Consider the following 17,685-nt stretch of genomic DNA (forward strand, 5'->3'; position numbering starts at 1 on the left):
GAGATAATTCACATTGTGCTTTTGTGTGTGTTTTAATGTGACACCTACTAGATTCAAAAGATTGGATGAGAATGTCAATTTTTCAGTAGAAATGAATAAAAGCAAATATAGTTTTGCTTCTTTTGTCAATAAAACTTAAAAATGTGATTCACATGTTCCCTGGCATTCCAGAAAATAAAAATAGTTTTGTCTATTTATTACTTTATTTAGATGTTAGGGGGATTTATTTATCTGTTTACTTATTTATTTATTTGCAGGTTTTCTCAGCCTTATTCATGACTTCTGAATGTTTGAATTTGGTTGCAATGAAAATCTCATTCCCCAGGTTCCCTGTGAAGACCAACCCCTTCCCCTACTTCCTTTGCTTCCTGGACAGCAAGGTACAAGTTCTGACAACAGTGACATCACAGGAGTCAGTATATTTTATTTTGCAGGCTCTCTGCAACTCTTGTTTTATGACTGCCTGCAGTAAGCCCAGTAATTCAGATGTGGAGAACGTCAATGATCAGCCTAGAACCTTGGGGAATTTCAGAAGAACCTGCTTCTCTTTCTGCCCTCCTGCACTCAAGTATTATAGTGATGGCTTGTGTGTTCAATTTGATATTGCATTGTGCAAACTGATCACTAATCTTGGAGAAGAGGAATACAGATCAAGACCAAATTGTCATGTCTCCATTGCATGTTAGGAGTAGTGCATGAGGCATAGCCACAGTCATACATCACATAATTAAATCTCTTTCAATCTGCAAAATTCACATTTCATTCACTCTGTTCACACCAAAACCATTAAATTCTGATCTAAAACACAGAATAAAGTTTCAACTCGTACTCAAGAAGACAAAACAGCAAATTTTGTAGTACACCACAAGCATGACTCAGGAAAGATGAAGACTTACCACCACACTTAACCTTGAGAACAGTAATTATTATTTTATGGGTTGTTTTTTTTTAAGAAAAACTAACAAATATATGCATCAGAAATGATAAAATCATTCATTTCCCTAGGATTTACTTGTATAAGGAATTGGTAATATTATAGATGATAGCTACTAAAATATATAAAATCAAATTAAATCTCAGTTACATTTAATTCTACATTAGAAATAGCTAAGAGGTTTCTGCAATTGCTCTGTATGACAATATCCAATATTTTAGGAGTATGAGAAATGATTAAGTATAAAGTTTTTGAATAATTGGTATAATTATTCACCTATGAACTTCGTAGGAACATCAGCAATGGAATAGGTAGGAAAAATGTGTTCCTCTGCAGAGACAGACAGCAAATGTCTTAGTAATTGCCTTTATAAAACAAAATTGTTCATATTAAGATGCAGTTATCTAAGCCAAGGTAGCAATCTGAGTTAATGGTCTTCAAAACAGCATTTTAAATTTAAGGCGATTATGAGCTTCAGAAAAGAAGAAAATGAAAAAAAAAATAAAAGCACTGCCTAAATTTAGGAATCTTTACATATTGTAAAAGCCTATGCTGGCTTGAAGTTTGTTCAGCACCCATTCCTGCTATAAATACAGCATTAATTTTGAAAGATCCCACAGAAAGAATGTGTGAAATAGAGACAAATATGTATAAGCCTGCTGTTTTTCACTTGTTTGGGGTTGGGGGGCCTGGGGGGGGTTTGGGTTTGTTGTTGTTGTTTTTTCCTGCTGTTATCTAAAAAGGAGGGCTAAAGGCTGTAATTCCACAGCAGTGAGGTCATCAGGACGTAAACACAGCTAGAAATGAGAAGGGCTTTCGAGAAAATAAGGATGTCCCAGACCTCAAAATATCCCTCTAACAGCTCTGCTTACATAGCTTAATCATATAGTTTGTGTTTTCTAACATCTTTATGCTTCTATGCTTGCTTTTCCCCAATCAGCTAAAATGCCAAGTTTGGCTTTTCCATCTTTACTGACCATGTTACAGTTATGGACATTGTTTCCTCCTCTAATTAGGACAGTCTTTCACTCTTGATAACATCCTCTGGCAGCTTCCTGAACACCTCCATCAGAAGCTAGAGAAAAATGAACAACCTACCCCCTCCAGTCACACACAGTAGCTGACCCTGTGTGGATTCACATTGTGCTGAAAGCAAATGGGTTATTTTAAGCCATTTTCAGCCAGTCTGTCTGGCTAGTCGGCTAACTCTGCACTGCAAGGAACAAGTACACAGTCACAGTATAAACCTCGTTTCAGTGTGGAGCATTACATGAGGATGGAACGGCTACCCATCATCATTTGAGGTCCTCTGCCATCACCCTGAATATCTAAATCACATCCAAAACATGAAAGGGTGGTGTTTGGTTTTTTTTAATTTTAAGATTCTCTATCACATATCAACCACATTACCTTACCCTATTTTTTTTTTTATTCTTATGCTCTTAAATTGAACATAAGAGCAAAATATCATGTCAATCCATTTATGTTTGTCTTACTCTTCCATGTTCTCTTTGAAATCATGATCTGAAATTTCTTTCCTTTCTTCCTTATATATTGCTAGCAGTAAATTTTGGGATAAACTCTGTTCTGCTTTGTTATTTCAGACCAACAGGTAATTTAGAATTTAAAGTGTTCATAACCAGACTAGGGAGCTAGTAGGTTTGTTAGAGAGATGTTTCTTAGTCACTTGAGAGCATCCTGTGTCTCTGGTCTAATACTATGACTGTTTCATAAAAAAATAATGGGTATGAATCTACTAGAACCTTATTTAAGCAAAACCCTTAAGAACATTAAACATTTAAAACATTGAGACCAAATATGTTTAAGTGCTTTCCTGTACTCAAGTCATAATGACTATTACAGTTATTAGTATATGCTCAGTTATATCCTATGAGCACATGCATTTAGTGGCTACTGAAGAAATAAACTGATTAATAACATTTGCAGTGAGAAAAGAAAATATAATTAGCTCTCATATAGTAAAAATACATTTTACTGTGAAAAAAATCCAACATCTCTCTCATGTAAGAGAGTTGGTATAACCACTGGTATAGGTATGTTTTTTCTATGCATATTCCTGTATATGTTTAATAATAATTGACAGAAAACCTGACTTGTGAGAGGATGTGGAAATTCTCTGAGTGGTTGTTTTGTTTTTGTTTTGCTTTTTTGTTTTGTTTTCTGACAGTCTGTTGGAACACCATTGCTTTGAAAAAGTACCTCAAACAGAAAACAGGTAGGTTTTCAAAAGCAATGCCTGACAGTTTTTGCCTCCTGGTTTGAGCAGCCAGGCTTTGTGGGTCTTAGACTATCCCTCTATTTTCACTGTTGTTGTGACCCCCAGTTCTTTCAGGATGTTTTCTTCAACACTGGAACCTGGATCATTGGGATTCTGAGTTTTACGTACACATCACAGACACAGAGATGGAAAATGTGCTTCAGGTGGCATTTGATTCCTCATGGCTTGAAAACAAATTTTTCCATGCTGGAAGCTTCCCTCTCAATCAGCTTCCATGACTGCCTTTAACCCCTGACACTGCCTGGTTTTATTACAAATACAGAGAGGGAGGGAAAGGAAATGCCTTTTAATTGTAAGTAGTTAAAGATGCTTTAATTTTAATTCCACTTTTAAATATCTCTCTCAAGTTTCCCATATAACCAGTTCAGTATCTTAACAGTGACAGCACAGGAGCATAAATCAGCATTTTTATTTTTTTTCTTTATTTTTTTTTTCCTGAGCATTCATTCATTAGGTAAACACTGTAAATTCTTTTACTGATTTAATAAACTCTTTTCATATTTAGTCAGTGATACACAAGACTCTAAAGCAGGGTTTGTTCTCACTAGCATATTTTCTTAAAGTCTCATTTATGTATAGTTTTCTTAAATTATGAATATTCAGTGGCAAGTTAAGAGTCAAAAAATAAAAATTCATTTACATGCAGGCTATTTAAAACATGAATTTTGAAACTTCCATTTAATAGATGATAGCATTTGTTTCTTTCCTTCGACCTAATCCCTAATAAATTCAACTGGCCAATATATAAAATATTGTGCTAGTTCTGACTAGTATATTATATAAAAATTTTCAAGTGTATATATGAGGTGTTCCATTAGGAAATTGTAAGATTCTCAGTAGGGTTTATGAACAGTATCAATTTTACTTAGTTTATGTTGATGTGCTTTATAAAATAGGAAAAGACTACAATATTGTTGGAAATACACTGAAATCTCAGTTTCGTACAATACATCATGCTTAGAAACTAATTTATTTGCAAATGTATTGGTCCAATTAATCTCAAGTAGGAAAAATCACAATCAAAACAACAATTGCAAAAAAGACAGTTATGTTATCAACCTGATGATTTTCCATAATATATTTTCACACAAGTATGATTTTAGATTTAAATAAGATAACCATAACACACAGTAACCTAGAAACTAAATATACATTATTTTCTTCTGCTGCATCAGTAATATGAACTTCTTTTGAGTATGTATGGTCTTCTAGCTTTGTTCACATGTAGCTGCCGTTTCAGAATATAGGGATTTTTTCTTTTCATTATTTCCTTGTCTTGGCTTGAGGTGTCTAGATCAAAAGCATCTTGCTGAAGTAACTGTAGGATGCAAGAAGAGACGCAATGTTAACAGCTTTTTTGGTGATGAAGATTATAAATTCCTAGAAATTTTATAAAACTTTATTTTAACACCTGACACCAAGAAAAATCTTTACTACAGCAGTTGCAGGTTTTTTAAAAAAAAATAATTAAGACACAAAACTAGGATCACACTAAAGATGAGCCGAATCCTATGGATGTGGTAATTAAATTCCATTAAAAGAAACAAGATCATTGCTTTTGCCTCAAGAGAAAACCTGTTATATTTCAGTCAAATTGACTGAAAACTTCCTAATGATTGTCACTCTATAATCACTCATTTAGGCCAAACACCTCCTAAAACACCCACTGCTAGCTGGTTTCAGCTTTTGAGCAATATTTTTATCTGCAACTTCCTACAGCTACAAAATCAAAACATGTAATAAATAAGAAATTAAATAAAGCACAAGAAAGCAAATATTTTATCAGAATTTCTTATATAACTGTTATTTTGAGTTTTACTTGGAGTTTTTGAAGTATTTTGCTCAGATTCCGCATTGCTTTATCTGTTAAGATTTCATCCATTCTCTCACCATGTTCTTCCATGGTCAAGTACAGTCCTGGCTGAAAGGCATTAGACTGAAATGTTTTTTGTACTTACCCCAGTATTTCCTTAAGCAATCAAACTCTGTCACTCAATTACTTGATGAATGAGTGGTCACCTAAATTCTATTTAAATGAATTGAAAGACTCTCATGGTTGCAACAGACTTTGGAGTCAGTCCTGGATGAATAAGATCACAAGAACTTCCTTCATCACATAAATTGTTCATTTCAAGCCTTCTTCAAGCCTTCTCCAAGCCTTCTCCAAGCATTCTCCCTCTGGCTCTATCGCTTCATTTAGTGTGTCTTATAAACCTCTGCACTGCTTAAGCTGAGAGAGAAATATTTTGATATTTTTTTTCAATTTCACATGCAGTACTGTTAGGAGTGATTATTCCCAACCACCAGAAGAGGTGATGTAACTGCAAAGTAAGGAACTGTGATTATGTCATATGTGTTAGTGCATACAGTGTTAGTTAGTTAGTTCTGTGCTAGCTCCTTTTCAGCAATAAATGAAGAGATGAAGAGAATCCTCAAAAAACTCTGGTTCTCAAAGGTGTCACAGTCTTTCATAGGGACCACCCGAGCTAGTATGAAGGACTAAGAATAAGCCTGCAAATACAGAGCTGTGATTCAGCAAATAAAAGAGGATCAAGATTCAGCCAGACTGTCCATGAACCTGCAATAGCTGAAGAAACTGGCTTTACTGGAAAGTGTGTAGTGACATAAGAATAACTCTTTTCACTCTGCAAAGCAGCTTTTAGTGTAATATATAACACAAGTGGCTTGTGCCCAGTGCACCTCTGTATGATCACTGCACTGAGGTATCAGAAATGGACTGCAATCACTATTTAAGAACAACAATAGTTACACAATTACAATGTTGAATTCCAGGGTTGCCTTTAGGTATGAGGAAGCAAAAATCAACAATTCCCTTGCTGGTTTCCTAGCAATAATAAGCCTATACTGCCTGGTAAAAGTACATGTGTATGTGGGCATGTCCATGCATTCTGAATCCAGTTTGCCTTAGGGCCTTAAAAGTGTTTTCAGAAACTCTGCCTCATTAAATCTGCAGTAACTTCATGCCTGTTAAACAGATACTACTTTTGTGTTCTGGCGTACATCTCACTTTCATGTGTTTGTTTTGTTCCTTGGAATGGCTACAAAGAGTGGGGAAGATGCATAGTTGAGAATAGCTCTCATTTATCCATGAGTCAATATAAAAGAGACACTCAACTCATCAGAAACTACATTAATTCGCATCTCTTTCAATAAGAGGCATATTAGAGGTATTAGAGAATATAAGAAACGGAAGAAAAGCTCAAGCAATATGATGGGTATCACATGGGTATGGGTTTTAAAAAAAATCATTGCAAACTGCGCATAAGAGTTTAACACCAGCTGAAACATGCATTTATGACAGTTTGTTTTACCTCCCAATGCTGAAAGGTTCTGCTGTGGCAAACTTTTTGAAGTTGATATACTGTCAGCATTGCTTCCAAGCTGAAGCCATCCAGAGCAGCAGGAAACTGTCTTCCTGAAACGAGATCCTCTTCATCTACCTCTACTGTATCCCCCACTTGGTTGTTTATGTTGTTGACAAGATTGCAGACATTTAGCAAGGTCATTTTCCAGTAAGGAAGTTTTGCTCTGTTAATCTGGAAATACAAATACTTACTGTTTAATGTGTTGCAATGTTTTGTTTTGTTTTTTGTTAATAATGTGTAACAATCAAACATTTTGGTAGGAACAAGCTTGTGAGTCTGAAGTATTTTTTGCCTGCTCAGATTTTAGACAATAATTAGAGAGTGCTGAAATTAGGGCAACTCATTTATTAAATACACCAAGTCTGCTTCCCTGCAGCCTTACCCCTCAGGTAGATATACATGATGAAAAGCTAAACTGCTACCAAACCAGAATGGCAGCATTTCATAGACATTCTGCACAGGTGCAAACAAAAACACAGATGGAAATTAATATAATATAAATTCACAGGCGTAAATAAGGACAATGAATGAGTCAAACCCACAGGATAAATTCACAGTACTAGAATCCAAGGTGGATGCCTGTGGTTAAGTAGATGCTCCTCCCCAGTTCAGAAAAAATACCAGTAATTTCAAAATTCCCTGATAAAAGGAATGGAGTCCCTGCTTCAGGGCAAGCTGTCTGATCAAGCTATGTCTGAAGTCATAGAATCTGTAAGCCCCAGGAGTTTTGGATACTGGAGAATCATGAGTCTGAGAGATGTGAATCAAAGGTCTATGGGCTTAGATGAAGATAGAGAAAAGATGAAAGACAGTTGTGTAAACAATATATTCCTGATTTGGTAACTGAACTGAAAAACTCAGACCAAATGTATTTAGGTGTTCCACCTAAGCAGACCTAACTCAGAAATGTTACAGAAAGACAAAAATAGAGAAACTTCACCATGGTTTGTCTCAAATTTACTTGCTCCAGTATATTCCATTATTGGGAAGACATTTAACTTTTAAACCCTTTTAAAAAATGTAGGGGAAAATAATTTTTACTTTTCACTGTTCTTTCCAAGCAGTTGTGGGAACAGTCTTCTTATTGATTATCAATAGAAAAAAGTAAGTAAAAACCTAATTCCTACCTCTTTGGCTGCTTTTTATGCCTTTGCTACTTTCTTGGTTCTTCCACTACTAATTATTTCTTTCAGATTATATTACTTTTAGTGGTGAGTATTGAAATCACTTTTCTTAAACTAGAACTGATGACAAAGTGATCTCCAAATGTCAAATAGCAAATTCGTATTTATTACTGGCAAAGGCTTCTATGCTGTGACCATTAGGATTATGTTTAATCCATGAAATGAAATGTAATTGCTTCTTTTCCTGGCTGTACAAAGTTAAATATAGGTATTACATTAACAAATACATTGCCTTTTATATACTAATGGCATTAATTAAAAGTGTGGCTGCAGTGCTTACTTAGCTGAATGTTAGGTTGTTTCTTTAAAACACCTTCCTAACAAAGAGACATTGCATACTGACTACACTTTACTATTTTTTGAGGGAATAGAAAGAAAATGAAGAGGAGTGAAGAAGAAAACAAGAAAAGTTGGCATCACTATCAGCATTAGTTACAAAAAAAAATCCCTTTTGGCCATAACCATTACTCCAATATATAGCTGATATAGCCATGCTTTTCAAAATCAGAATAATTTAGCCCTTTAATAAAACTTTGTTTTTAGATTTCTAACAAGGCTCGGAAAAAAAAAAAAAAGAAAAAGCATTATTTTGTTTTGAGGCTAAGAAGAAATCAAATCTCTGATCTGATTCAGAAGCTTGAAATTGGTTCTGTGTTTTTCTCTTTGACCTCATCTGTTGTCCCATCTAGATGCCCTAATTAGTCTACTGAATGATCTGAAAAGATGGGATAGATTCAAAATAAAAATTAATCTCTTTGCAGAACATCTAGTTTAATTCACAGAAGTTAAACCTGCAAAAGGAACAAGCATCCACTGCAATGTCAGAATTCTCTTTGGTCTGTTTTAAAATACCTGTGAAATATAAAAATATGGAGCTTTCTGTAACAAATGAGGAGACTTTTCCAGTGCACTTTTCTCTCCTGGGTATGCTAAAGATATGGGAGTTAGCACTACAACAGCTACATTGCAGTGAAGAATAAAACCTAGGGTCAGCGCTACATGATCAAGTGAGAGTTCTGAGATTAAAAAAAAATAAAAAAATAAAAAAAAATTCCAGTGGATGAGAACAGAAGACAAAAGGATAGTGAAATTTGTTATGTCTTCTTGCATTATTTATAGCATCTTTTTGATCTGAAGTTGCTACTTTATGTTAGCCTGGTGCATGTCTATGTTTAAATGAACTTTGTAAATTAGTGAAATATTTAAACAGCAGGCTTCATTAGGAGAAACCGGTCTTAGCTGCTATTTATTAGATTAGGGGAAAAATTTTTGCAGTTCTGTCTGCAAGTATATTTGTTTGTTAAGGGAGTCTAATTCCCATTAATACCACACATGTATCAGCCCAAAATATTCTTATTTGAGTACACCTGCTTCTGACTTACACTGCTGCCAGCTCACAGAATGAGTCTATAAAGCATTAAGAACTTCAGTCAAGAGTGAAATATTTTTTTAACTAAACATGGAGCTCTCCAGGTCATGGCCAGTCACTGAACAAGCAGCCATGATACTTTTTCACTCCACTATTACAGCAAGCATTACAATCAGACAGCTTTGTTTTATAGATAATTGGAAATCTCTGAGGCCCTTATCCTAAAGGAATATGTGAAAATGCAGTTTAAGATGACCGTAATCCAAATGTTCAGTTACATTTCCAATGTGTGATATATTCTTAATACAGGTCTAAGGAATACCAACTACAGTTGCTCAAGACATGCTTTGGAAAACACCTACACAACAGATCAAGGAACACATATCTGCCAAGACAGAACTAATTTTTTTTAAGATTATCTTGAAAAAGATTTGGGAATGATCTGAAGGAACAAAAGAGACTGCAGTATGAATCAGAATTTAAAAGTTATTAATGCTGAAGTGAATATGATATATGCAGTTCCATTGTTGAACATGCTTCTCAAATAAGACTCAGATACACGGTTTCCCACATCTCATATAACTTGAAAGATAATTTTAAATCATCTAAGAAACTGAAATGAGCTTGAGAATATTTCCTGCTTTGACAACAGGCTTGTCCTATGAAAGATTAGAGAATCTCTTTCCATTTCTCGTTAAATGATGCCCCTGAAAGTTTGCTTAAGACAACTTCTTACGTTACAGTGCATACCACTCATGTTTGTTTTGGGGGTTTTTTTCCCCCAAAAAAAGTTTCATTCTCTGCCTTTTATATTCTTTCCTTTATCTAGTGAAAGCAGATGAAAAGCCTACTCATAACCAAGTAAAACCCAAGGTAATGAAATATCTCAATGGTTCCTTTTTGGAATAGTAGTTAAATTTTGTTCAGCAGGTAACCATAATAAAAATATTCTCTGTCCTTAAGCAGATATGGTATTGAGTTATCTTACAACAATTCTTCTATGGTGTATACTAATATCTGCAAAAACAATGAATTTTTATGTGATGACTGAGTCAGGAAGTCAGTAACTACTATGCAGCTGTAACCTCATCTGCCTGTGACAAGAAGGCAAAACTCTATGTGCACATACAGTCAGCAATAGGCATCCTAGAACAGTAAGAAGCTCAGAGGATCCAAAATTTTGTTCTAGTGATGATATACTGTTCAAAGAAAACACCTCTTTTTTTTCCCTTTTCTCTCTCTCTCTCCACCCCACCCCCCGCCCCAGCTTATATCAGCCTTGTTTGTGCTCGGGACATTCCTCATGGATGGTTTCAGGCAAGCATTTATGAAGCTGGGAATAGAGCTATTTATTTGATACAAAATAGAAAGAGCAGATAACTGCATATACATGGTACTTCAGGTTGTGTTGTCTTGCCAGATCTTCCAAATGCATCTTTGGGTTTTATCTTAGAGAAAAGACAAAGCATTTTATCCCTGCTTTATCCCTGCATCTTCTTTGAGATTTAACAACAGGAAAGGGTAATAAACTGTATTAAATCATAGAATCATAGAATAGTTAGGGTTGGAAAGGACCTTAAGAACATCTAGTTCCAACCCCCTTGCCATGGGCAGGGACAAATGTTGAAGACAGGTTGTAATAAGCCTGGACATACTACTTTAAAGTTGGAAAGTGATCCAGTATGAATACGACTTTAAAGAGAAGTTTGAAAAAGGCCATTAGGCACTGAACAGCCGTCTGTGAAGTCAAAAGCATATGGTAACTTTTTCCATAATATTGGATGGACTCCTGAAAGCTGCAAAAGGTGTGTGCTTAAACTCTAGCTGTAGTTTTGATATTATACTTCACAAGTCCCTATGTAGGATTTTTTTCTGTCCAATACAACCACAAGTAATAATCCACTTTGCAGCTTTTTTGAGCTAAGCTTTCATAAACAATTTCTGTTCCCTTTTTTTTCTCTCTTTCCCCCTTTCCCCATCTTAATGTTATTTAAATTGTCTGAAGCTTCCTTGCTGCTTATTACTAAGTCAGTGTCAAAGATGTTTAATGTAATTCAACAGTAATTGCCCTCAACTGGAACCAGATCTCAGGCACAGTACAAGACAGTTATTACACGTACCATCAAATTTGTCTCTCACACCAAAACCATACTTTTGTTCTAATGAGGGTTAAAAGCTAGCAGAAAACAGAAAAAAAAAAAAAATGGAATAATGGTATCCCTTTTGTAGAAAGCACTTAGGTACATTTTTTAGTGGTTCCACCATGCCTTACTCCGATGTCAAGAGACAATATATAGCAAACTAATGAATTCTAGGTGGTGATTTAAGCAGTAGAATGTAGAATTAAAGCAACATCTCCACCATGCACTTACTGCTTATATCAACTTCAGGTGTCACATGACTTACGGTATATACCACAAAAAAATTGAATAGCAACCTACACAGTGTAAAACGACATAAAAGAGTATTATCACAAACACCACTACATTATCAGCTGGTGCACTCTATGCATTTTTAGTTACCTGAGATTGTGCTCTGTGCTGAGAGAGAGGAAAAGATGGAAGTGGAGATTAGGTTCACAGTTCTTACTGAAGTCAGTAACAGAAATACCAATAGCCATAGGGTTTTCTCCAAGGCATACTATGCTTTGCCACACAGAGAAAGAACTACTTTTGTCAGCCTTCTAAATTTATATTTGTCTCAAGAAAAGAATATTTATTAATCTTTCTGTATTTTAAAGGAGCAAATGGCAAACAGGTTTATTTAGCACCTAAGGTTAATAACCGTGCCAGTAAGGAACATGGGAACCTAAGAACTGCCAGATCAGATCAAAACAATGTGTTTTCTGGCCTCATTATTCTCTTAGAGTCTTATTCTAGTCTATTCAAAGAATCCTGTGAAAAAGCTCACATACAAGCAAATACAGTAAATACGGAAGTCTTCAAGGCAGGTTTTGTTCTTAACATTCAACTAGTCATTGACTTACGAAATTTTTAGGGAAAAAATTTTCATTTCTCATTTTATTTTCCTTTGAATTTAACTTGAACTCCTTTAGAACAAAGGAATAAAGCATTCAAACTTAAGATCATGGCACTTGTTTCAGTGTTTGTTCTTTAATGTGTTGCTGAATAAATATTAAACTATATGTACCTTAGATCATTTGTGGAAAACAACACTGTTAAGAAAGTGTTTGTCTATCAGCCTGTTCAATAGATATGTGCAACACATGCTGCTTCACCTTGTCAATATGAGACTGGAACTGAATTTTTGTCTATTTGTATTAAATAACATGTACATTGTTCACAGTCTGGGGACTTGTCAAGGAAATGCCATTTATCGAATTAATATTTTCATAGTCAGGTCCCCCCGTTCCTATGCTAAAACTGTGATTAAATTCTTAAACCAAAATCAGCATAAGTATTAACAGGTTTTGCATTATGACTGTCTTAGTTTTATATGCATATAGGAAAAATTCTGCATAAAAATAGCACTTACAGATTTGATGCAAGGTTAAGTTAGCTTTCATCACACATAATGTTATTGGAAACACATTTCCTCCAACAGATTTACATCTCTGCACATAACACAGTTTTGACAGTTTAATGAAAGAACCAGTGCTACAAGTGAGGAGCACTTTTAGTGCGTCACATCAACACCTTTAAATTTCCTTTGAACTGGAAAAAATCTTGCACCAAAGTAATGTCTAGCACTGAACTTTTTGCTCTAGACCATAGGTTATTACTTTGTGCAGAGACTTCTGTGTTTGTAATGATATTCATTTGCTCTCTACCAGTCAGAGGAAAAACAATTACCTTTGATGTGTACATATTGGTCAATAAATCTGCTTCTAACGCTTTCATTTCCTCTTCTGAATCTGGGAATAAACCAGAAACATATGTTTATTCTTTCATCATAAATTATGAACATTTCGAATTAGCATACAGAATTTAGATATATCACTTAGTTTTGAAAACTAACTGAATAAAACCCAAACAAATGAACAAACATTTTTGATAAAAACACAGCAGAGCGATCTACTGTGAGGAGTCTTCAGGTAGCAATGACACTATGCTAAAATAGATATTATCTTTTTAAAGCATGATCAAACTTATTGAAGTGAATGAATTAATTCAGTAATCTCTCTTCAGTGCAGCCCTTTCAGTAAACAAAACTGCTGAAATACTCTTCATTCAAAACTCAGTATGGGTTTCATAATTGCTATTTGTCACCTCTATTTACTTTGAAGATTTTGTATATTTATTTCCAAATAATATTTACTTAAGTAGCAGCTAAGTATTTACGTGAATGGCAGTTGTGATTACAGTACAGGATTTAGTCTCAATTATTGTTGGTTAAATTAAAAATATATTTACTGATATGAGGGAATTGAGCTTCATCAGTTTGTGATACAAGCTTTTGACAATGCATACACCAAAAGAAAGTGTTCTAACTTCAGATTTTCTTTACTAGTTTAATTGACCTTTAATAGCTCAGCAGACTTGCAAGACCTGTGATTTAATGAATAGGTTATAAATTGCTTTAGAAAAACAGCCACAAACTTTTCTACCTTGTGCTGTACAGAAGCAGAAGGAAGATTTGGCCTTGAAAATGTAGAAACAATCACAGCGCAAAGATAATACACAAACAAATCAGTTAAGGCTTCAGACAAAACAGAGTTCTACGCGGCTTTTAGCTTTCCTGGAATATCAGCCGTCCAAAGCCAAATGATACACTTTCTTATACTTTAAACCAAACTAAATCATAATCAATTCCATATTCATAGAAGTCATGGAATCATAGAATGGTTAGGGTTGGAAAGGACCGTAAGATCATCTAGTTGCAACCCTACCCTACCAGGGGCAGGGATGCCTCACCCTAGACTATGTCACCCAAGGCTTTGTCCAACCTGGCCTTGAACACTGCCAGGGATGGAGCATTTATCACTTCTTTGGGCAACCTGTTCCAGTGCCTTACCACTCTCACAGTAAAGAACTTCTTATACCTAACCTGAACTTCCCCTGTTGAAGCCCACAAAATCATTGGATAGATTCTGCCTGTGCCTTCATTCTGATAGCACTGAAAGCCAACCATTATATTGCTTTTAAAAACCAAACATGATCAATCTTAATCTTAGCACCACGATGTTTCTTCTTTGGGGAATTTTTCCAAAGTTTCAGTGATTATTCACCTTCTTCTAATTTTAAGCTGAATTTATTTCTAATTACAAATTTATTAATAGTTTGTACGTAACTTCCTTCACTATAAGTGATGTCTTTCTAATTGTGATATTTACCCAACTCATGTATTTTTGGAGAGCAATCACAGCCCTTTCTCAGCTCAGATTTTTAGGGTGGGCTTATGCAGCGATTACCAGATAAATACAAGATCATTCTGCCTTTTAGAAAAAAAAAAACATTCCCTGGAAAACCGATAAATACTTCACTGAATGGCTATGCACAGGGCTACTAAACTCTCACCTGTTCTCCTCTTTTGTAATAGCACTGTATTCCCTAGCTCATCAGAGTGGCCTTCCTCTGTATCTGCTCTGATCTGAAGACAGCAAAGCATAATACAGCTTGGGTCAGAAGCATCAGTACTTAACTACCTTAATGCTTACCATTAGCTACAGGAAGTAGCTCTCATACATTTTTTTACTTTTTTTTTTTATGGTTGAAAAAAGACAGTATCTCATTAAAAAAAAACAAACAAAAAGGTCAAGTCTTTTATCTCATTAGACATTTTCAATCACTGTGCTTCTGTTAAAAGGAAAATGAAATAGGTTACTTCTACTGCTCCCTAAGCTATTGCATTTTGTACTGTTGCACTGCTTCTCATTATTTAGATCATCAAAAACTTCTTGGCATTATGCTGACCTTCCTCTGTAGTGATGCTCCTGTTCACCGTTGCATTACCAGCACACCACATTCATTCACTTTTATTTTTTACACTGAAGTTGTTATTGAAAACATTAAATAAGGCTGGTTTGTAGATCAGTATTACAGCAAGCCATTAGCAACTAATCTCCACATTCATGCCTTTCAGTCATTTCAGCACTACTGGTTGTCAGCATTACCTAATATCTTAACTGCTTTACCATCAGCAAAAGTTCTGCTGGCAACACAAGGTCACCTCAGCTGAATTTCAACTAGTGGTAGCAGCAGCTCCTGTGAATGGTGTCACACTGTGACAGCATCATGATTCGTGGTGTCCTGGGTCATACCAGCTGAGGACAATGAAAGTACTGGTCTGCTTAGCACATGGTTTTTCATGTTCCATAGAGGATGGAAGGTACCTTCAATACACCATCAAGGTAGGAAGACAGCTGCAGATGTGGTAGATAAGTATTTAAAAACATTTCGGTTGAGAAAAGAACTCTGGAAGACATTATTTAAGAGGCTGGTCAAGATCCCTCGAGTGAAGAATAAAGCAAAGCTTGGAGGAGAAGGGAACACATTCAGGCAATTCAGGAGTGAAAGAGGCAGATAAGGAGTAAAGGCATAAAAAGAGCAGACTCTCAAGACTCTTAGAGAGAAATGTAAAAAAGTCTGGTTATTATTGTTCATATTAGAGGGAAAGACACGGTTTGATGTCCCCTTGAGTAACTTGTTATTGATAAGATATAGAGCTTCTATTAATATGTTCTACAGGAATAGTTACATTTTACAGTTACACACTTTCCCCTAAAGGCAAACATTTTCAAAAGAAAATTAAAATGTATTATCATTTTCTTTATGACATAACTTTCCATATTTGTCAAAATTGATTTGGCCCTTCCACACAAGCTTCTCTATGGCATTTCTTATTTGAATATAAAATTTCATTTTCAAACAAATAAACCACTATGGCAGTTACACCTACAATTTTGTTTCTGGGTGTTTTTATAAGCCTATTGTAATTTCACCTGTTTTGGTTTTTGGTTGGTTGGTTGTTTTTTTTGTTCTTTTTTTTTTTTTTTTTTTTACCTGCTTAAAAAGCTTTAAACATGGGCAGAAAATAATATTAAGTCTTGTCAGTAAAATCACCAGCTCTCTACAATATACAGAATGACTGTTTAAACTGTGATAAAATGTAGGTATTATGTGTGTTACACTTTTTTTTTTGCAGGGGAATACAAATTTCAAACTTTCATCTAATGTGCAAATTAGGAATTTAGAGTCCTCCTGACCACTGAGGCTGAAAAACCTAAGGTATTGTAAATTTACTCCTTAAATTTCATGGAGTTAGAAAATAAAGTAATTTGCAAGTTAGTTAAAATGGGATTTTGAAGCCCATTCTGCTTCATGTCTGTGTGTGTGCACCTGTTTAATCCCACCATACCTACTTTTAGTTGTAAAGTCAGGGCATAAATGACACACTCTTAGCTGTGTCATTTTCCAAAGGAGCAGGCAATGTGTTTTAATGTATGGTTCTCTTATTTTATTTTTTTTTTTAAGGTTTCTAAAGCAATTGCTCTGAGATTAGAAATGCATTTACATTAACCTTCCTATTGTGTAATCTGCATCTGATTCATCATTTTTTGTCATAATTTCAGATCAGTTGCTAGCATTTTTTTCCCCAGGATACGAAAATTGTATTTCTGTCTCTGGAAGTTGACTAAAGTGCGTATATAGTTGGATTGGATTATGGCAGCTATTCATATGAGTTGCTGAAATTATAATTTCTAGGGCAGTTTGGAAATGCATGGTATTCAATAAATCGCAAATGAACCGACATAAGCGAGCAGATGGTCTAAACTGACTTATATTTCCCATGTCTAGTCTACCCATGGTACAGATGCTGTGAGGAGGAACGGTGTAGCTGAAGGGAGAAAGTATGACAGGTATATAAAAAAGCGATGCTGACCAGAGCCGGTTACCAGGGCCAGCTCCGTGGCGCCTAGAGGGCACAACCGCTGCAGCCCGAACCGATTTCACCTGCCTTTCCCAAGTCCCTGTGGAGACTGCGGAGCGGCTCAGTGCGCATCGGCCGGGGGGTCTTCGGAGGGCGATGCGGGACTCTTACCTGAGCAGAAGCTGCAGGAGGCCAAGGCCAGCAGCATGACACATAACAGCTGGGTTCTCATCCTTGCGGCGCCGCCCTCTAGAAAGTAAAGTCCATAAATCCTGGGGAGAGACGAAGAGAGAGAGAAAGACAAGACAGACAGACCGACAGACTGAACGACCGACCGACAGACAGAGCAGCGCCGCTTCGCTCCGCGTCCTCTTGCACACGCGCTGGCGGGCGGCTGCAGGCACCAGACGGGGCACCCAGACCCTTCCCCAACTATATAAGCCGCGAGGTGATGTCACGACGATGCCGGCATCTCCTCCTGATGAAGCTCCCTCCCTCCTCCACACCCCTCGTGCCCCCCCGCCCCCATCTCTCCCGCTGCCCCTTCCCCGCCTCTCCGCTCCCGCTAGCGCCGACGCCACTCACCGCCTGACGCATGCGGAGCCCCCCCATTTCCAGCCGCGGGAGGCCGCTGGAACCGGCTTTTCCCGAAAGGGAGTTATCCTCTGATCTGGAAAAGCCCC

General features: G+C 36.2%; 1 protein-coding gene across 1 annotated transcript; it reads right to left on the reverse strand.

Moving 5' to 3' along the window:
• Positions 1-3,637: 3,637 nt before the first annotated feature.
• On the reverse strand, positions 3,638-17,362 carry NTS (neurotensin). The gene is made up of 4 exons (XM_062622345.1): positions 17,174-17,362; positions 12,985-13,046; positions 6,566-6,790; positions 3,638-4,551 (listed from the first exon to the last, which is right to left on the reverse strand). The coding sequence occupies exons 1-4, from the start codon at positions 17,232-17,234 to the stop codon at positions 4,405-4,407; spliced, it is 495 nt and encodes a 164-aa protein (XP_062478329.1). The 5' UTR covers positions 17,235-17,362; the 3' UTR covers positions 3,638-4,404.
• Between the last annotated feature and the right edge of the window lie 323 nt (positions 17,363-17,685).

Source organism: Pezoporus occidentalis, unplaced genomic scaffold, assembly GCF_034315485.1.
Source record: "Pezoporus occidentalis ecotype Australia unplaced genomic scaffold, CSIRO_AGI_Poc_V1 ctg240, whole genome shotgun sequence".
Lineage (NCBI taxonomy): Eukaryota > Metazoa > Chordata > Aves > Psittaciformes > Psittacidae > Pezoporus > Pezoporus occidentalis.

Excerpts from the sequence above, each read along its gene's own strand:
- NTS (XM_062622345.1), bottom strand. The coding sequence starts at position 17,234 with ATGAGAACCCAGCTGTTATGTGTCATGCTGCTGGCCTTGGCCTCCTGC. Across the intron at positions 13,047-17,173 it reads CTCCTGCAGCTTCTGCTCAG|ATTCAGAAGAGGAAATGAAA; the intron begins GTAAGAGTCCCG and ends GTTTATTCCCAG. Across the intron at positions 4,552-6,565 it reads GAACCTTTCAGCATTGGGAG|TTACTTCAGCAAGATGCTTT; the intron begins GTAAAACAAACT and ends TGCATCCTACAG.